This window comes from Oppia nitens, unplaced genomic scaffold (assembly GCF_028296485.1).
Source record: "Oppia nitens isolate AA-2021 unplaced genomic scaffold, nextdenovo-longstitch-racon4-pilon3 scaffold17_pilon_pilon_pilon, whole genome shotgun sequence".
Taxonomy (NCBI): Eukaryota; Metazoa; Arthropoda; class Arachnida; order Sarcoptiformes; family Oppiidae; genus Oppia; species Oppia nitens.
In genome coordinates, this window is record NW_026533196.1 from 1819406 (window position 1) to 1841113 (window position 21708).

A 21708-nucleotide genomic window follows, 5' to 3' on the forward strand; every position below is an offset into this window, starting at 1 on the left:
ATGGAGTCGACAAAACTGATTAGCTTAATAGCTTCTACAACATTAGAATTTTAAAAAATAGATTTTAAAAATTTTAATCAGTCAACAGTTTGCCGCTAAATATCATATGTTAGTTGAAAATAAATTATGTAATAAAAAATAATTAATATTTTCAACTAATATATACTACAGTATACTATCAATAAATAGGGGATATTATTTACATTAATTTTATTTAACGTTATTTATTAGTCTAATAAATCAAAAAACATAATGAGATAAATTTAATGAAAATAAATTTTAAAAAATATTGATTACCTGAATATGATATACAATATGTATTAAATTATTATATAATTTATTAAATATTATAAAATGTGGATAAAGTAATCAATTTTATAAATTTATTTTTTTATTTATTTTTAGTGAAACATTTATTTTGATGAAATAGTTATTTTATATTTTATTAATCAATTAATTAGAAACAAAAATTTGTTAATTTTAATAATTGTGATGCAATTGATATATTAATTAATTTTATAATTATTATCTAATTATTGTGATATAATAAGTGATTTTTTTTAATGATTTTTATTAATATGTTAATCACAATAAATCAATTAACAATAGGGCGACTAATTTTGAGGTCAACTAAGAGTTGGATAATTACCCGACGCGACTATTGTCGTGTAGTGGTTACCGGTATCGGTATAGTGTGTCCATTAGGTGTCGGAAGAGATAGGGTTTGGAAGAATCTGATTGACGGCAAGTGTGGCATCAGTCCAGTGGTCGGTGACGGCTATGAATCAATTCCCTGCAAAGTTGCCGCTTATGTGCCAAACGATGAGTTAGATCTCAATAAACGATTTACGGCTAATGAATTGCGGACTCTTTCAAAGTCAACGTTATATGCCTTAGTGGCCGCTGAAGAGGCATTAAGTGACGCAAATTGGAAACCAAACGACGACAAAGACAAACAACGGACTGGTGTTGCCGTCGGAATGGGAATGATTGACATGAATGAAGTCATACATAATGGGACTGCCCTTCAAACACAAGGATTTAATAGAGTTAGTCCACATTTTGTCACTAAATTGTTGGTCAATATGCCAGCCGGTCATATAAGCATCAAATATGGTCTAAAAGGACCAAACCATTCGGTATCGACTGCTTGTACGACAGGTGTCCACTCAATTGGCGACGCATTCAGTTTCATACAACGCGGTGCCGCCGATGTCATGATCTGTGGCGGCACAGAATCGGTGATAAGTCCGCTATCGATTGCGGCATTTTCCCGAATCCGCGCACTTTCGACCAAATTTAACGACAAACCCACAGAAGCATCGCGTCCTTTTGATTCCCAAAGATGTGGTTTTGTTATGGGAGAGGGATGTGGTCTTGTGGTACTCGAAGAGCTAAATCACGCCATCAGCAGAAAAGCTAAAATTTATGCCGAAATTCTTGGATATGGATTGTCTGGTATTTTACATAAATTATTTTTTAAAAATCCACAAAAATTTAAAAATAATTTATAATCTATGTTTATATGTAACCTTAATTTGTATAAAAATGTAAATGAATTTTAATTGTTTTGATAGGCGATGCAAATCATATGACAGCTCCGGGAAAAGATGGAATGGGAGCCATGGAGTGTATGCAGGCCTCCATTGATGACTCGCACATACATTTGGAGGACATCACGCATATCAATAGTCACGCGACATCCACACCAATTGGCGATGAAATTGAATTAAAGGCAATTAAACAGTTATTTGGTGACCACTCCAACAATATAATGATAACGAGTACTAAGGGATCAACTGGTCATTTGTTAGGAGCAGCGGGAAGTGTTGAAGCAATTTTTACGATACTATCTTGTAATCATTCATTAGTTCCGCCGACAATTAATTTATCTGAATCTATAGATAATGACTTAGATATAGTGGCAAATGTGACCAAAAAATGGTTAAAAAATAGACGAATAGCAATCACAAACTCGTTTGGTTTCGGCGGAACCAATGCGTCGCTCGTTATCTCAAATTTTATTCTTTGACAAACCCTTGTCTTGAAACCACTGATCACTCTTGTCTTCAGTCATTGCCTTTCATTAAATACAATAGTTTTAAATTAAATAAATTAGAAGAAAATTATATACCTTTTTAAGTTCATTATCAGCGTTTGGATCCATTTGTGATAATTGTCTAAATGCATGGTCACCAACAAAACAGATCTCATGTCCATCGGGATCGGCCAGAATGACCACTTGAACAGTTGCTTTTCCGGGTGTATCTAAACTGACTAAAGGAGTCAAAATTGTTTGGTTTTCGGATTTCATTCGTGATTCTATGTCAGGCAACTGCTCTTCAGAACAACTGAAAGCGATTCTTCCGAAAGCCTTTTCATGATTCACTTCTTGCTTGATATCAATTAACTCTAATTTACATTCGCTATCATTGAAACTAAGAAGAGCTGTTTGATCGGTCACTTCATACTTCTTCATATTTAACAAATTGTGCCAATAGTCGACCGATCGACTCAACGACGAACTCGACAGTGAGACACTCGTTATCCTATCGCTGGTATCATCGCTGGTAGCCATCACCAAGAATTTATATCCATCGGGTGATAAAATACTAATAATTTCATTGTCTTCAGTGAATTCATATTTTTTAGATTTTATATTATCGATTAGACTATTGGACTCAATGGTGATGGCATTCAAATCATTTCCTAACTTATAATCACTAATACCATAATTATAAGTCAATTCTAAGACAAAGTGATTGTCTTCAGGTCCAAAGCCGATCATTGTCTTCGACCATTTGCCATCATATGGACCATTGCATGAAGCCTTACAACCGTCTGTAAACTCTTCATGTCTTAACACCTAATAATAGATGATAACAGTTATAACTTGAGACCTGTTTATTGTGACATTCAAATCATACCTTCATTTTTAAGATATCGGTAAAGAAATCGATGTTTTTGAAACGATTTCCTATTTTTAAGACATAATGAAGTGCTCTTCGTGTAGAAGACATTGTTATTGTCTCTGAAAAATGGGATCAAATAAGCGATAAGTGTCTCGAAATGAAGTCAAATGATATCGCAATCAAAGCAATGGTTTTCATTCACGCAATTCATTCACTGATTGTTTTGATTAGACTATTGTTTACATCCATTCAAACAATACGTTTGCATTCATTTGACAAAAACATTGGCAAAGCATTGAACCCCACAATCATGTGATTACAAGTACTGCTCTATAAAAATAAATTGTATGAAAACTATACATTTGGATATTTTTTCTGAATTTTTGTTTATTTTTCCATTAAGTAACAATAGTATCAATTATATATATATAGAAATTAACACCAATTTAAAACAGTAATTTTAGCCAATTGCTTGTAAATTAATTATTTGGTTATTTTATTTTTTTATAATTGAAAATTTAAATTATTTGATAGTGACTTAATGACCCTGATACTATATTGATATCATTGACTATCGATGGAAAATTTGCATTTATCGTGACGTTATTATCCTATATAAGTGTATATTAAATTGATATATCGTATATTAATGAGCTAACACAAACATAAAGTATTAAAAATATATAATTTGTATAATTTTTATATATTTAATATTTAATATTCATTAATCCGGTTTAAGCGTGCATTCAATAAATTAATAGATTAGGACTATAGTTAGGCATAGCATGTATTACTGTATTATTAAGACTATAATATTATATAATACTGAAAAAACCTGACTAAGTCTTTAAATTCAATGTATAATTTAATTTAATATTAATATTATATTTTAATATAACGGATGAATCATTTGGAAATAAGCAACGAATCATTAGTGAAACAAAATTAACTCTGATTTTAATTGACCTAAACTTTTATTGAATGCTTAAATTATTTTTTTTTTACTTTTCTTAATAATAAATATGATTACATTGTATTGAGAGCACAGGTAGGCGTACAGTTAGAGATGAAACTGATGTCTGAAGTGTCTGAACGCACAGCTGGCAAATGACATACCAATGACTTGAATGTATGATAAATGAAGTTTGCATTCAATACTTATAAAGCACTTGAACTTAAATTTTTGTTGTGTGAACATATAATTGTCGACAAAAAATAAAATAAAAATTTATAATAAATATTATATATTTTTAGCTTAAAATAAAATTTTAAGTAATAAAAATGTATAAACTTTTATAGTGTAGTGTCTGTACTTTAAAATTTCTATTTCCTATTTAACTATCAGACTATTATTGGGTTTTAAGTTATATATATATGAAAAACATTTTGCGTGTGCTTTGATTGCATTAATTCACACAAATAACAAGTGGTTAACAGAAACATATAATTTATTTCAATGGGTTAACGCTTTTGTTGAATATTTTTTGTTGTTGAAAATTTTAATTTTATTATGTAATACATTACTGTAATATTTACTCTCTCATAGAGGGTTTCCCATTGTTATTATAACGTATTTGTCGAAACCTGAGGTGTGTTTCCTAAACGATAGGATATATTGTACAATAAATAGTAATTCATCATCACTTTTATGATTTTTTAGTCAGCTTTTCTATTATTTAGATATACTGTATAAACCATATATCCAGCATATTATATGACTTATCATTTCTGATGACTAACAAATAATTACTTTAATATATTGAATGCAACCTAAAATTTTTATGAGACTTTTTAACTGAAAAACTCGTTTCATTTAATATATATATAAAAAAACAATATATCTCACAGAGAGTTGTAACAAATGGGAAATAGCGGTATCTCAATGACAAAGTTAGGGTTACATAATATTTTTTTATTAAATAAATTGATTAAAACTTTGATATTTGAAAAGCTCAACCCAATGATATACATGTGAAAAATAATTATTAGATAAATCATTTGGCAAATAGTTTAATATGTAAATACAATATATATATTTAACTTGTTATCAAAATTGATTTACTTGATATACGTTTATTTGTATTTATAAAAATATTTCCTCATAAAAATAAATGACAAAAATATGTGATTAAGTTTAAATTAAAATATTTTTGTTTTGATTTCATTAAAAATTCCAATCTGGTTGATATGAAAATAATAATAATTTTTAATATTGAAAAAAATATAATTAAAAAAATCAGTGGGCATGGTAAATTGGTTTTTAAAATTAGAAATCCTATAATTAAAATTGCATGTTGATATAAAAATATACATAATTAAAATTTAATATTATAAAAATATTTATGCATAAATGAATATTTAATATACAGTAGTAATTTAGTAGTTTTGTTTAAACAAAATTAGCAAATTTTTATTGACAACTATTAATATTTAAGTAATATTTTCTTAAATGTTAAAATATACTGTACATACAATTTGATTTTGTAAATTAAAAAATCAAACAAATAAATGAAAAACCAGTTTTTTCGACTTAAAAAATTATTTAAATACAAATAATAAAATATGAAACCAAAAAAAATATTATAAAGGATTAATAAAATTATTGATAAATTGATTTTAAGAAGTTTTATAATCTGATTATAAAGTTCAAGACATGAACTTCACGATGTATTTCAAACACAACTGTTTCCTATGAATACAGATTTTGGTCTAAATGTTGTTTCAAATTATCATTTTATAGTTGCAAACAAAATCACATTAATATTATTACAAACAATTAAATACTGTATCATACTATGAGATATAAGTAAAATAAAAATAAGTTTATACAGTTTAAAAAAAATATATTTTAAAAATAAATCAAATTTTTCAATCATGTTATTCAAATAAAACATTAGTATTACGATAAAAGAAAAATAAATAATTAAAAAAAATAATTAAATTAAATTAAAAATATATTTTATTAATTGAAAAACAATTTTTCATAGAAAACAATGCATTAATTAATTTGAATGAATAGTAATACAAAAACTGTTGAAAAACTGTAACGCGATTTCAGTGTTGAAGTGATTTGATTGACATTTTGATTGACATTTTGATTGACATTTTGATTGACGAGTGATTCTCAACAAACAGTTTTCGACAATAGATTTGAAAGAGACTTTTGACCGAAAATAACACCCGATTTGTGGACAACAATGAGTGAATCGTATGCTAAGGGAGACACCAATGAGTGTCTCAGCGACAGTACAGCTAAAGACACACTGATTCGGCTCAGAAATAACAAGAAGTTGTTAACCAATAAGTTATGCCAAACGGCCGCCAAATCCATACAAATGCAGAAACAGATGGAAATGAGAAAGTCTAAAGTTATGCAATTGATGGACAACAACAACAAGATTGTCCAACAGTTGTCACATATTAAGATTCAATCCGATAATTTGGAAGAGAAGACCCAAAAAGTCGAGTCACTAATAGATCGGAGTCGGCGTTCAATTGAAGAGTTGAGCCATGAATTGGCCGAAAAACGATTGCAACAGTCATTGGCTGTGTATTGAATACCATATCTTTGATTATCAATTAAGTGATTAATAGTGACTTTTTATTGATTTCATTATAGGGAACAAATTACTGAAGATATGCACGATTTGGCCAAACAAATGACAAATTTGTCACTTCTTCACGTATGCAACAAATTGTTTTCATTTGTTTTTACAAGTATTATATGATATCAAACTGTTTTGTGATGTTTACAGAGCAAACAAAAGGACAGTCGTGAGATATGTGACCAAATTGTGGCCATCGATGCGCAAAATCAACATAATTATGACAAACGTATGGCACGTAAGTAATCAATTAAACAATGAATTCAATGTTAAAATATTATTAATTTTATTTATAAAAAGTGATGAAACAGCTCCAGAAGCTTAATGATGAATACGAGTACTATTTGAGCGGCAGATCAATGGACAACGGATACGGCGGTCAATACAATTGGAGTGATTGGCCTCTAGAGCACCGACGCCTATCAGTGTTAGTCATTATTACAATATAACTTAAATTGTGACCTTAACTATACTTTTATTATTTTAGTCAAATCTTTACCGATGAGAACCGTTTGTATGCCGAAGACATTGAATTCTTGAACAGTTTGGGCTAAATATTATTTATTTAATGACCGGTTTTTAATTAATTTAAATAATCTTTAATTCATTAATTTTTTATTAATTTAATTCGAAAATACTCATTGATTTCTTTTCATAAAAAGTATAAAATTAATTTTGATTTTAAATCTATTTTCTCAAATTATAGTTAATTACTTAAAATTTATCTTATTTTAATTTCTCATAATTTTCGTCAATAATTTATTAATTTTTGTTTTCCTAATTGTAAAAAATAGTTTTATAACGAAACTTTTTTTATGTTATTATTAAATTATTTGAAATAAAAAACAATATTAAAACATATGCTTCAAGTTGTTAGATAAAATCGATGTCAAAGTAATAACAATTAAATCCCAATTAATCTTTAATTAGATTAATGTTCAGTCATGTTATTAGTATAAGTTATGACTCGTTTGACGTATCAATTATTTATAATCAAATGCTTATCTACTTATGTATCAATTTTTTAAATATCATTTATATTATAAGTTTGCGAATCAATCGCTCTAATTGTTGGTCTTCTAACTAAACAGTGGCCCTATAATTATCAGACAAATAACAATTTAAAAATGATATTTTTTGTTATTTTATATACAGTTATCGTTTTTTCGTTATAATACATAATTCATATGAAGACCTATTTATAAATTTATAAAAGAAAAAATAAATAAACCAATACTTAACTCTTAATTACGATTATATAATTTGATTCACAAAAATACTTTCTGTGGTTTTGTTTCAATGTTTGGCAATTAGTTTTAAGTCTACAATTGAGATCTCACTTGACATAAAATATAGGGTTTAAATGTTTGTTTTGTCTTTATTTTTACTCTCCTAATCCAAATGCATTCAATTATAATTTAAATACTGTATTAAATACAGTATATTATATAAAATGATATTTATAAAAGTAAGCATTAATTTAAGTTTGATTTATTGAATTATAATTATTGCATATGATAATTTATTTGTCTCATTCAATATCATTATTATTGATAAAACTCTCTCTCTCTCTCTCTCTCTCTCTCTCTCTCTTTCTTTCTTTCTCTCTTAAAATAAATTGTCTTAAAAAATGTTTTTGATAACTCTATTAAATTTATATACATTTAATTTCTCAAAAAATTGCAATAAAGTGCACACTTATTACTATTAGATGCAATGTCGAGATAATCTATTTTTCCGTAAAAATATTTGCTTTTTATATACTTATAATATTTATAATATTTTTGTGTTTAAAAAATAGGAAATACATTATATTTTTTTGTAGGAAACAAAACTAAAGTTTAATCGATTTTTTTGTGTTGCTTTAGATAATAGTCTAATAAATTTGTTGATAAAAATTAATTATTTCAATGAATTTTAATTAAGAAAAACTTTTTTCTCGCACACATTTTATTAAAACAATTGGAGGGCAATAGTAACAATTGTAAATCATATACTATACAACAAAAATAACTATAAAAAATAAGGCACTTATTTGATATAAGATAATAAACATTGAAACACATATAAATATAAGTTGTAAAAACTTATTTGTTTTTATATATTATATCTCCAGTGATGAGATTAAGATTTGCAAATGCATTATATGATAATAATAATACTATATATTTATTATAATTATTAAAATATTTGTTTCTAAAAAATTATCAAAAAAAACTTTTGTTTGTTTTTTGTTTGTTGTGATACACATATAAACTACTTGTGAACCCATTTTTGTGGCGAAAAACTCATTTAGAATTTGAAATGAATTTTCCATAAAATATTCATTAAGTCATGATTTCATTGCCTTTTTTGTTGCTTTTTATATGTGTTAGCATTTTGTTTCAAATAATAACCACTAAAACAATAATAATAATATTAAAAATAAAATTCATAATAATATTATTATTATTAAATACAATATTATAATATTAATCGCAAACATATAAACTTTTTTAAATGCAATTCTTTGACTGAATTTCTTTGAGATTATTCTTCAGAAACGCCAACTTTGTGTGCAATTTATACTTTGATTGCATTTCTCTTGTTTGTGGCACACATTTGTGTATTTAAAGACATTAATTACATATTTTTATAATAGCCAACAATATAATTATTAATAAATATATTGTAATTCAGTTTTGTTTAATTAGGTTTGAAGGTTACGATTGATTGACGCTTTGTATTGCTATTAATAAATCTAGCGATCAATTATTATATCATAAATTGGTTTTCACTATAAGTCATGTTTTTCTTGTTTGATTTCAATAAAAAAAATTTTGGTTATAATTTATTCATTGATATATAAATATCTATCCGATTACTTTATATTACAATTTGAAAATAATATTATTGATTTATTAGACACAGATTGTCGATATTGATTAACAATATTTCCAATGACTTAAATGATTTTTATTTAAACTAAAAAACTAAAATGCAAATATGTTAAGGGTATAAAAAGACTAATTAATTAGTGATATAAATATTTTCTCACAAAAATATTTTTTCATTAATTAAGAGCTGAATATAAATTTTCATCGGTTATGGCTATGAATGCCATAAATTTAATATTAAGTGTTTCTAATTTTAATGAATATCATTTCCACTGTAAATGATATGTATATATAAATAGAGTTTATATAAATATATTAATATATATTTTTTGCTATTCATGTAATAAAATGAATGATTTATTTGGCTTTCGTTAGAAATCTCAACGAAAGAAAGAAAAAAAAACTTTCAGTGAATGTTATATAAAACCCATGTTTGCAGCGATTATTATATGAAGTGATATTTTACAACTGACTTAATATAACTTGATTTTTTGACTATACATTTAAGTGTAAAATAATATCGACAAAAAACCTATAGGTTTAGGAAAGTAATGTTTGTTTTACTTTATTTTTTCAAAAATAAAAAAATAAAACTTAATAAAAACAAAGTTAGGAAAAGTCTGTTTTCTATTTACAAAATATGCATAAAAACTATTTATAAAACATTATTTGATTTTTGAAATAAAAAAACAAATTGTAAACACAGACTGACTATTCTCTCACCAAATATAATGATGAAGTAATGGGATCACTGAAGCATAGCTTGCATTAGAGGCCAATACATGACTTTAAAAATATAATATATATTTATATAATCTTTTGGGAAAACATCCGATCAATTGGATGACAACTATTTTTCCTTATATAGCTGTAGATAATGATCTAATATACTGAATATAATAAATAACTGCAATAATAATGTTAGCAATAAGCGTAAGAAATTTGAACACAATTATAAATTGATAAAAAAAATTGTTATAACATTGTCTTAACGGTCATTGACTTAAGACAAAACGGTTTGTCTAAAATAAAAATTAATTGTCTTAAAGATATGAAAAATGATAATAAAAGCTAATATACGGTATATCAACATCCTATACACAGTATAAACTTTATTTATAAAATAAAAATAGTATTTTAATTATTTAGAAGTATGAATTTTAAATCTAATCAATTTTCTCAAAATAAAAACCAATTAAAATGATTGATTAATTTTACTGATAAAAGTTGGTCAAAACAAATTTTTTTTGGGCTAATAATTGAATTGTTTTAGCGACATATCATTACAATTGATATTTATTATAAGTTTACCTAAAAATCTATATTTTTACAACCGGCCCTTTATTATAGATATTTGCAGGTAAAGCCCCGGCGCCCTAAACCCCCTATTGTGTGATGACATTAAAAGTTTTTGTTTGTTTGAAGTTTATTAACAACAAATTATTTGTGAACCCAATTGCTTGAATTACATGAATAACTCTCAACTTTTTTTGGGCAGTAATTCATAATTTGTTTTCTTTATTTTGTTTTAATTGCTAATTGTTTTTGTTTTTAAAATATAAATTTAAACAAAAATATTAAAACTTAACTATGAATCAGTATTAATTTACAAATAATCTCTTTAATGTAATCATTTATATTTGTAATTAATACTAAACATGACTTTAATAGAGTGAAAAATTATTTTTTTTGTTTGACTAATTTTTATTTTATTTGATATATGTAATCAACTGAAATTAAAAACAATATACAATGAAATAAATATGTTTTGAAACAAAATATATTGCAAATAATTAATTGTGAACTAATTTTGGAATTACTTTTTTAAATATAGCTAATAATAAATTTATATAAATATTAAATACTTTTTAATAAAAACATATTTGTATTAATCAAACCATATTTATTTCCTTGATATGTAATAGATTTTTTTTATAAAACTGTTTGTTGTTATTAAATATATATTATTTATTAAGCTATTATGAGTAAATGTATAATATTAAGAAATTTGTTGTTAATTTCTAATTAATTCAATGGGATTTAATATTTGTCATATAAAAATATTTTTGAAATGCATTAAACAATCGATTAGATTTGTACAGAAAAAGTTATTAACCATAAATAATGATAAATTAGTATTAATTATAATGAAAAGCAACTTTTAATAATTTTAGTGAAAATAATTGTGCTTTTGTTTTACAAAAAAAACCAAAAAACCCAAAACCATTATAATTACTACAAAAAGTTTTTCAATTATATCTCAATTTGTTTGATGGGTTTGACTTATAATATAATATTTTTGTAAATTAAAAAAACAAAAATAAAATAATTTGAATAAAAAGAAAAACTTATGTATTGTATATAAAATATGTATACTTGAGGTTAGGATAATCCTACGTATAAATAGGCATTTACTTAACAAATATAAACATTAACTTAAAAAATAGGGCTTCAGTTTTAAACCACAATTACTATTATTGGAGTGAAATGAAATTTACTTTTACTTTGCATAAAAAACAGATTTATATTATATAATATATAATAACAAATCTCTCCCAAATTTTTCGTTAACTTATATTATATATAAACACTAACATTAATATTAATGATGATTATAGAGAGAGAAAAAGCGATACATACAGTGTTTTTTATAGATATATAGAGATAGCGGACCCAAAATATTTATAAACAACATATTTTTAAAGTCGGATTTACATTCAGGTGCCGTTCCGTCACTTTCATAGGAGAGTCCTATTAAATATACTGTTATTTCGTTATATACTATCTTTCATATATATATATATATATATATCTTATCGTATGTTATATATATAAGTAACAAAATGAACATAAAAAATGATTTCACTTTTAACACACTTTTGTTTTTTGTTTTTTAAGATATTTGCAAAATTTTATGATTAAATAAAATACAAAATTGAATTTCTCAGAAATTATAATCATTCATTTTTTGTGTGTTAAGTTAATATTTATAATATCATTGTATGGTATCAATAAGGATTAGCATCTAAAGAGGCTTAATATAATGAAATAAAAGTTTAATGAATGGGCGATTTTTTTCAATTATTTATTTCCACAAAATTCACATTTTATTTTGTAACTCAATCTTAAGTTATGGCTTAAAATATACTTTAAAAAGTAGAATAAAATAAAATTTTATTATTTTCCGTTAGAAAAAATACTTTTTTTTGTATAGATATTGAGTTCAAATAATAAATCACTTTAAAAATATTGTTATTATTGTAACATTTAAAAGTTTATTGTGTACAATAAAAATATAGGTGAAAAAACATTATTTATTTTATATGCCGCATATTATTTAGCTAAATAACAGATTAATAAATAAAAATTTGTCGTAAATATGTCTTAAATTTTATTTTGTATAATAATAATAATTATTATTATTATGTGTTTGTGTGTGATATAGAAATTGCAATATTTTGATATTATAGTATTAAATGCTGTTATTGCAAAACCTGAATAATATTATATTATTATAATATATAAAAATTAAAAAATTAAAAATTTTTATGTGTATAGTTGTATGGATGTATGTAGGGTTAGATCAACTGGGAGGGAAGTTCCCTAATAAAATCCCTTCAATTTTTCTGGAAAATATATTATTTTTCCTCCCTTGATGGTTAGAAAGGGAAAAAATATTTTGAATTATTAAATTAAATAGTACCAAAACTTAAATATTTTTTTTGTAAAAAAATGTTGAAATATTTAAAAACAAATTTTAATTCAATAAATTTAGTGATATAGTGAGTAAGGATATAGCACAAGGAAATAAATTCCATGGGAATTCTCAGGGAACAGAAAACATAAGGAACATCTGGATAATAAAACGAGGGACGGAATCTGATCTGACCCTAGATGTATGTAAGTGTATGTGTGTATGTGTGTRTGTGTGTGTGTGTGTGTGTGTGTGTGTGTGTGTGTGTGTGTGTGTGTGTGTGTGTGTGTGTTGAGCCTATCCTTTATTATAATTTAAATAAATTTGCGATTTTATTATTACAATTATGTATTATAGTTATATCAGAGATGCTATTAAAGAAAGTTTATTTTTGGTCTCTTCTTTAGCCAAATTGTAAGGCGTTTTAAATAATAATTTAAACGCTTTATTGTTAATGCATTTCATTCACTCATTATTTAAATGTATTGTATGTTTAATATAAAAGAAAAATTTTATTCAATTAAAACTAATGTTTACCTCTTTCTCTGCCGTATTAAAGGCTCAAAACCATTGAACACATCATCTCTTATTACAGTTTATTACAATATAATTATTAAGAATTTTTTAGTTTTGTTTTTTCGCCCCAAAAGAGATGCTTAACGAGGAAACCAAACAAAAATTATAATAATATAAAAAATTATAATAAAATAATACTTTCATTAAATACGGTCATTAATGTTCACTAATGAACTCAAATGTGTGTATAGTTTTGTTTTTTGCTTAAATCCTTAATCTTGTATACATTAGTGTTTCAATGATAAACAAGGAGAGCGATAGGATATATAAATAAATAAAAAACGAGTAAATTATAAGTGTTTTAATAATAAACATAACAATTATTGTCTTTTCTTTTTATAGATTTTTTTGTTTCGTTAAAGGTTTACGTTTTCGTGTGTTTCACTAATACATACTATAATAATAATAATAATAATAATAATAATAATAATAATAATAATAATAATAATAATAATAATAATAATAATAATAATAATAATAATAATAATAATAATAATAATAATAATAATAATTATAAAACAGCATTAATATTATCAAATGGTTATATGTAATAGTTATACCTCCACTCCATTCATAAGCCATACAACCCATCAATATAGCCAAAAGCTAACAAACAAAATAAGTTAATTAAATTTTGTTAGCAAATACACACTACTAAAACATATAATATAAATATTATATTTATTATTAAATAAAAATAAATACTTTTGTGTATTAATATTTCGTGAGACATTTTATTTTGCTGTTATTTAATACATTCAAAATACATATTTTTTTTAACTGAAATATCAAATTTTTACCGTAAAAATATTACAGTTACCTAATATTCATGTCTTGTAACTAAATAAAGCACAGGTATTAACAGTATTGGTGGTGCACTAAATAGATGTATACTTTGTACTGTATGTGTGGTTTTGCACCGGGAGGGGGGACTGACAGGGGCTGACAGCAGTGTTTTTGTGGTATAATTCATATTTTTATAATACCTGCTGTGCAAATAAAACGTGATCCATGTCAATTTGTTTTTTACACTCAATATATATTTTTTCTTTTATTATATTTACCTCTATTTAAGTCATGAATTTTAATAGATTTTAAAGATTTTTTTAATACTTAAACGGAAAAATCTTTTTGCTTAGATTTGTTTTGCGATAAAAAATATTATTTTTTTCCAAAAAATAATACAATTTTTATTGCATGAAATAAATGTTTAAATTTTGATCTCTTAATGATTTTAGAAACAGATATTTATATATAAATATATATAAATTCTATTTTTAGGATTAATTATGAAAAATAATATAATTTAATATATAAGTTAAAATAAAACATTATATATTGATTTGGTTTTATTGATCAAATATTCAAATGTTTACAATCAGGTTAATATTATTAATAAAAAAAGCTTTAAATAATGTTTCGAAACTCTTTTAATAGACAGTAATTCAGTATTAATATGATATAAACTTTTGTTTTAAAACATTTCCCCACAGGTTTGCTGCTAATGTCTACTTATATATATAAAAAACATTTTTATTCAATACTATTTCATTTTCAATAAAACTTTTATTTTAAGCTTAACTTTAAATATACAATTTATTTCTATATAAATACTTTATATGTATATAAATAAATAAATACGGTGTCGACTAATATTTAAAGGTAAAAATGTTGTAATCAATGATGTATTTAACCATTGATGGCATTCAAGGCTTTAGGCCATCAAATTAAATGTAAATTTTATTTTTTAGACTAATGTTTAATTTTGTAATGTTTAATGAAAATATAGAAATAAATGTTTGTTTCATTAGATTTTGTCCCAAATAACTGAAACATTTAAATAATCACTTAATAGGTTTGATTCATCAAATTAATTACATTTTATTGCCGATGACTTACAAACATACATTAAAGCATAAAGTAAACAGATATGATATAATAATAATAATATAAGCGCTGGTTAATGTCAAATATAGAAAAATAACCAATTTATACACAAATAAAATAAACTTATTAAACTCTAATAAATACATTCATGTGTTTATAAATAAAGAAATTATTATAAACAAAACAAAAATTGAATTTCATATACTGATTGCCTATTTTGCTGAAGAGATAACTGGCCTTATGATTGACATATGTTTTATTAAAAAGCCGTATCTGTAATGAGCAAAAAACTCATATATTTTAAATGTCAGCTAATTTTATATCATTGGATTTTTGGTACTGACTTTTAATATATTTATATTTTTAAATTAATTATTTCTATTGGTAGAAAAAAATATAAGTAAAATCCAAATATATAAATATATAAGTTATATAATATCTATATATATATATATATATATATAATAAGTCATATAATGTCAAATCGATTTAATTTATATGACTTTTACCTGATTTTGAATGTTACGAATAGCTCTTTAAAAACATATAATTTTATTACTTGTAGGCAATGATTGAGGAAAAAATAGAAACAAATTAATTAAAAATCGCCGACTCTTTGGGAGAAAAAAAACTGTTTGCAAAATTGGAAATGACTTTCAGTGTTGGGTATAAACACACAAAAAACAAACAACAAAACGTGTAAAAGTAATAAATATTTTTTACAAATGATAAAATTTACATAAATACAGAAAATTTAATTATTGATAAAAATGAGAATTTTTTAATTAACATTACATTAATATTTGCGATGAAAAACTTGTATTTTTGCATCTCCAAGAATAGCATTTATATATAAATAAATATATAAATAAATATATAAATAAATACTGTAAACACTGTATATTATATAAATAATATATATATATATATATATAAAGGTTGTATTTAGAAATTAATATAAAATATACAGATTTGTATAAAAAACACATTATATTTAGATTTTGCTGATTATATGACTAGAGATTTCATACATAATTTTTTCATTTATTATGTTTGTTGTTTTATGTACTTTACATATAAGTTTAATTTAAAAGTCAGAAACAACTTGCGGTAATTTTTTAAAATAGCAAATTGAAAATTAAGCATATATTGTATTGTAGTAATAAATTAATAGTCAATTTTTTAAGAGATAGCGGACCACTTTGTAACTGTTTTTTAAGACATGAGCTTAATTGATAGGAAGGTGTTTGTAAATGTATTTAATTACTTATTATCAGCTCAAAAATCGCTACATATTTCTTATATAAAATATCATTAATTAAGAAAATCCATTTTATGATGACTTTTATTGAGGCCAATAATAAATCACTGTTTTCTTTATTTTTTATTTTTTGTATAGAAAATTATTATTATTATCCACTTAAATAGATTTAAATGAGCATATTTATTACCCTAAAATATGCATAATATATAGCAATTCATATCTTAAAACAATAATAAAAAAACTTTACTTTAATTCACTTTATTTTTTTAATTCAAATGAAAAAAATCTTAAATAAAATAATTGATAACAAAATATAAATATATACTGTACTGTATTTCATGCATATATCATATATAGAGAGATGCAATATGTTTTAAATGTGTTTCTATTTAGATATTAATATTAAATAATATAATATAATATAATATTTATATAATAAACTAAATATATATTCTTATTCTTAATTTTTAATTATCTTATTATAGGGAAGAATTAGGACGAAAATACAATTAATTTTATGCCAATATATTATAGAATAATAATAATAATAGTACTTTAATAATAATAATAACAATTTTATTATTATTATAGTTATTATATAACTTTTTTTGTTAATAAGATGGAAATATGTATATAAAATTATATTTTTAATTTTTTGTTTTTTTTCTGATGATTAACTGTATAATAAAGTAGGAAAGAGCCAAATAAATACATTTTTAGCCCTAAAATATAGTTTTCATATATTATATTATAAAACTTATTGTTTTAAATTAAATTTAACTGACAAAACAACCGCAAAATTACATATTAATATAAATATGAGATTAATATTCAATGAGTACAGTGTTATACACGATGATTAGATATTTTTAATAAAAATTATGTTATATTGCTTTGATTGTATAAAATAATAATAATAAGCATTTTTAGTTTTTTCTGCCATTGAACTGATTATCTTAAGTGTGTCTAACAAACAATATATTTAAGGTATAATAAAAGTATCGAAAATAAATAGTTTATATAATCAGATTAATATTATAATTATAATAATAGCAATAATGACTATAATGACTATAATGTAGATTATATGATGCGACACATGAGAGACCTCAGATGTGTTTTGTAATGGCAATGAAAACGTGAGCTAATTGTTATGTAAGCGCATAAAAATCAGTAAATGATTGTTTGGTTATTTTATGGGAAATACACCCAAACAGTCAAACATTCAAAAAAAATTTATTTTTTGTTGTTGTTGTGGCATTCATTGTGCAAATGACCACTTGATTAATGTCTTTTTAGTCACTATTATATGATATTATGATACTATTAAAGAATAATATCAATGTTTAAGTAATATTAAAGGATCTGTTATCTGAAATGCTTGATCAGTACTCGTGAGGGGCGGATATGCCGTAAGAAAAATTATGTTCAAAAGTTTTAACTGTTTTCTTCATTTATTTTCATTATCAATGCAAATATTAAACAAAAAAAAACGTACACATACTGTATACTGTATATACACTTAGATTTTTTTTTTGATTTCAAGTTTTATTTATCATTTTGCAGAGATTCAGTTATTAATTAAATCTCTTGCAGTGTTTATATGAAAATTTTAAAATATATTGCAAAGTCCTTCACATACCATCAAAAAAACTTAAAGCAATACATTTTGCGGTAACATATATTTTAACAAATCATTTTGAATTATATAAACTTTGGTTTTATTTTTTAAAATAAATTTTTGGTGTGTTTTACATAAATTAAATGCTAAACTCTTGTATAGGAAGCTCTGGAGAAAAAAAACTTCATTCACTACACACACAAACAGTGTATTTCTGGTTTAGTAGTGTTAACACTACATATGCTATACAAAAAATATTTACAATTTTTGCTGTTATTATTTAATTACTGTACATTTATAACTACAAGTTATAAATTTATAAAAAATATAATTTTTAATAATAAATATATAGTAAATTTATATATTATATATTATTTTATCTACAATGTCTACACAATATTTGAGTATTTGAAGACAAAACAACAATTAATTATTATTTATTATTGTTTTTATATTATATATTAAGTCAGTATTAAATTTTTATGTATTTTGTAAACAAATTGTTTAATTATTAATTTATAAAAATTTTACAAGAAATAATAAATCATAGGTAAGCTGGTGTTCAAATATTTTTCTAAATCTTTACAAATATATTACGTAACTAATAATATATATATATTTATTTATAACTATGTTATGTTTAATTTTACAATATTTTATCTAAAAAATCTGTTATTTTCCCTAAAGATCATAAGGTTTGAAACACGAATAAAATTTTAATAACAGTCTATCGTATCTTATTTTTAAAAAACAATTTAAGTGAAAATTGAGAAAATTTATTAATGTGTAATAAATTTTAAAAAACTAATAATTTTTATTCATATAGTGTAGTATTAAAGGGGTATTTAAGGAAATTCAAAACTTTTCTAATGGTGTGATAGATAATGTGTTAATATTAGCTACTTTTTCAAATAATTTTTCATTTGTAGTACTTGTATCAGGCAATGCATTAAATTATCATAAATTAAATATAATTGTTGATTGAATTTTATATAAATAAAGTCTAGAATGTTTCTATAAATACAATTCAATAAATACTTTTAATGAACTAAAAAACTTTCTATTATTGAGAGCTCTTTATATGAAATAAATAAATATTTAATAATATAAAGAGTTTAAAAATGTATATATAATAAACATAAGTATGTTTGACATCAAAACAATTGACTTTTTAAATAGTATATATTCATACATATACTTATATCGATTTTAATAATCAATAAAAATACTGTTTATATTATATAGATTTGACACAAAAAAGTATAGTTTATCATATCAGCAAAAATAAACTACAAAACACTTATCTCAAACATAGGGGACATGAGATAAATGATAACAATTAGTAAAATTGAGTTAAATTAAAAAATACTTATAGTGAACAATACGATAAAATACATTATATTTTAATAATAGAGTCAATTGAAGTATATACCGGTAAATATATATACTGTATATATATTTACCGGTATATACTGAATATTATTTTATTATACTGTATATAAACCGTTTATAAAGTATTAATACATTAGATGTAAATGATATTAACCATGTGTTATGAGGATTGTTATACTATCATATAATATAGTTATAGTGTTGATATGCATTCAAGCATTCACTCAATTGAATACAAAATTAATTCAAACAATCGTCTCAAACACATAATCTCTCTCTCAATTCATTTCAATTCATTTCATATCTTTTCTCTTTCTCTCTCCCGACTCATGAACTCTAATATCTCTTTATAGGTATTGTATTATAAAAACAAAAGCAACACTTTTTTAAAAACAACTAAAAAGACTTAAAACCTAATTTTGTAACAAAACGTTCATTTATTATATTTCACATTAGATATCAAACAAACAGAAAAAATGAAGAAATAATTTTGAGATATAAATTGTTTGAACTATTATAATATATATAATAAGGCATATGTTATGGGGTGACCAGTCAACTATCGTGTAGGCTCTAAATTATTAACTTATTTGCCAATATTTACATTGTTTACAACAGTAAATCCGGTAATTATGATTACGATATCGACATAACATAACATTTCCTAACTAATCTAAATAAACCTCTTTTTCCCTAATTTTCACATTGTTTTGTTAACAGATTTTTTTGGAGAAAAAAATATTAACTAATCACTAAAACATGTGCCCATCCCTTGTATGCAAACCAAACATTGAGACATAGCACACACACATTGCATGCATATTATTATTATTATGCTTTATATTACATAACTATTAAATTATTGTTATGTATATGATATATATGATATATATGATATATATATGAGATCATATATTAGTATATATATATATGAGAGAGAAAGGAGAGTTGGCGTGTGATATATTGAGTTCAAAGTAGAAATCTATTAGATTAAGCAAATAGTATATAACAATAAAGTGCCTGAAAATGGGCCGACAGTTAACTTTCTTATATACAGAATATATATCAATACCTATTAAACGATCGGTCGATTCTCTGCTATATTTCTTTTGTTTAATTAACATAAATTATGTATGACTTCTTATATGAGACATAAATGCATATTAAATACTATAAAATATAATACAATAAAAATCAGGCGATCACTGTTTTAATAGTATAACTGTATAAGTCAATTGGCCGCTATGAAAGCCATTAGTACCTGTGCTAAGTGATGAGTAGTTGTGCTCTCTCTCTCTCTCTCTCTCTCTCTCTCTCTCTCTCTCTCTCTCTCTCTCTCTATTTCTATATACCTTTACGCTATATACTCTACTCTATTTCCTTGTATGATATGCTATTGCATGCATACCTGTGCGATATTTAGTTGAAAAACTATTAATTTAAAGCAGATAAAAACATAAATATATGTCTTGTTATTAATATCTCTCTAATAGCTTATTATTTAAACTCAAAACTACTAATAATAGTTGTACTGTATATATCTAATGCAAGTATTGTTGATATATTTGCTAAAAAATTAATTCAGAATATTATTATATTTATATTAAAGCAATAACTGGGATGTAAATTATTAATGCCATACCATTAGTGTATGATATTACAGACAATTACCTAATTTAAAATAACTACAAATAACACAGAGTCGGTAAATGTTTGTAATGATAAATATTTTCTTGTATTGGTATTGCTATCAAATATATGTATATAAAATAAGCAAAAAACATATAATGAATACAAAACACACACAACAAATAATTAAATGTGAAAATGTTGTGTTTTTTGCTAATTTTGTAAACATAGTTAACTTGTTTTATAAAAGTA

The 21708-nt window shown here is 23.5% G+C and overlaps 3 protein-coding genes across 3 annotated transcripts; 2 read left to right on the forward strand and 1 right to left on the reverse strand.

The window, feature by feature from the left end:
- Nucleotides 1-605: 605 nt before the first annotated feature.
- On the forward strand, nucleotides 606-2078 carry LOC128965556 (3-oxoacyl-[acyl-carrier-protein] synthase, mitochondrial-like; the record flags this gene model as incomplete). The annotated part of the gene is made up of 2 exons (XM_054312261.1): nucleotides 606-1458; nucleotides 1578-2078. Coding segments are annotated over 2 exons (1308 nt in total), but the record flags the coding sequence as incomplete, so codon positions are not given.
- LOC128965558 (glyoxalase domain-containing protein 4-like) lies at nucleotides 2070-3020 on the reverse strand. Its single transcript, XM_054312262.1, has 3 exons — nucleotides 2928-3020; nucleotides 2197-2866; nucleotides 2070-2080 (listed from the first exon to the last, which is right to left on the reverse strand). Exons 1-3 carry the CDS (start codon nucleotides 3018-3020, stop codon nucleotides 2070-2072), a joined length of 774 nt encoding a protein of 257 aa, XP_054168237.1.
- Nucleotides 3021-5935: 2915 nt separating this feature from the next.
- Nucleotides 5936-7090, forward strand: LOC128965451 (uncharacterized). The gene is made up of 5 exons (XM_054312152.1): nucleotides 5936-6462; nucleotides 6532-6595; nucleotides 6668-6755; nucleotides 6818-6944; nucleotides 7005-7090. The coding sequence occupies exons 1-5, from the start codon at nucleotides 6110-6112 to the stop codon at nucleotides 7069-7071; spliced, it is 699 nt and encodes a 232-aa protein (XP_054168127.1). The 5' UTR covers nucleotides 5936-6109; the 3' UTR covers nucleotides 7072-7090.
- Nucleotides 7091-21708: the final 14618 nt, after the last annotated feature.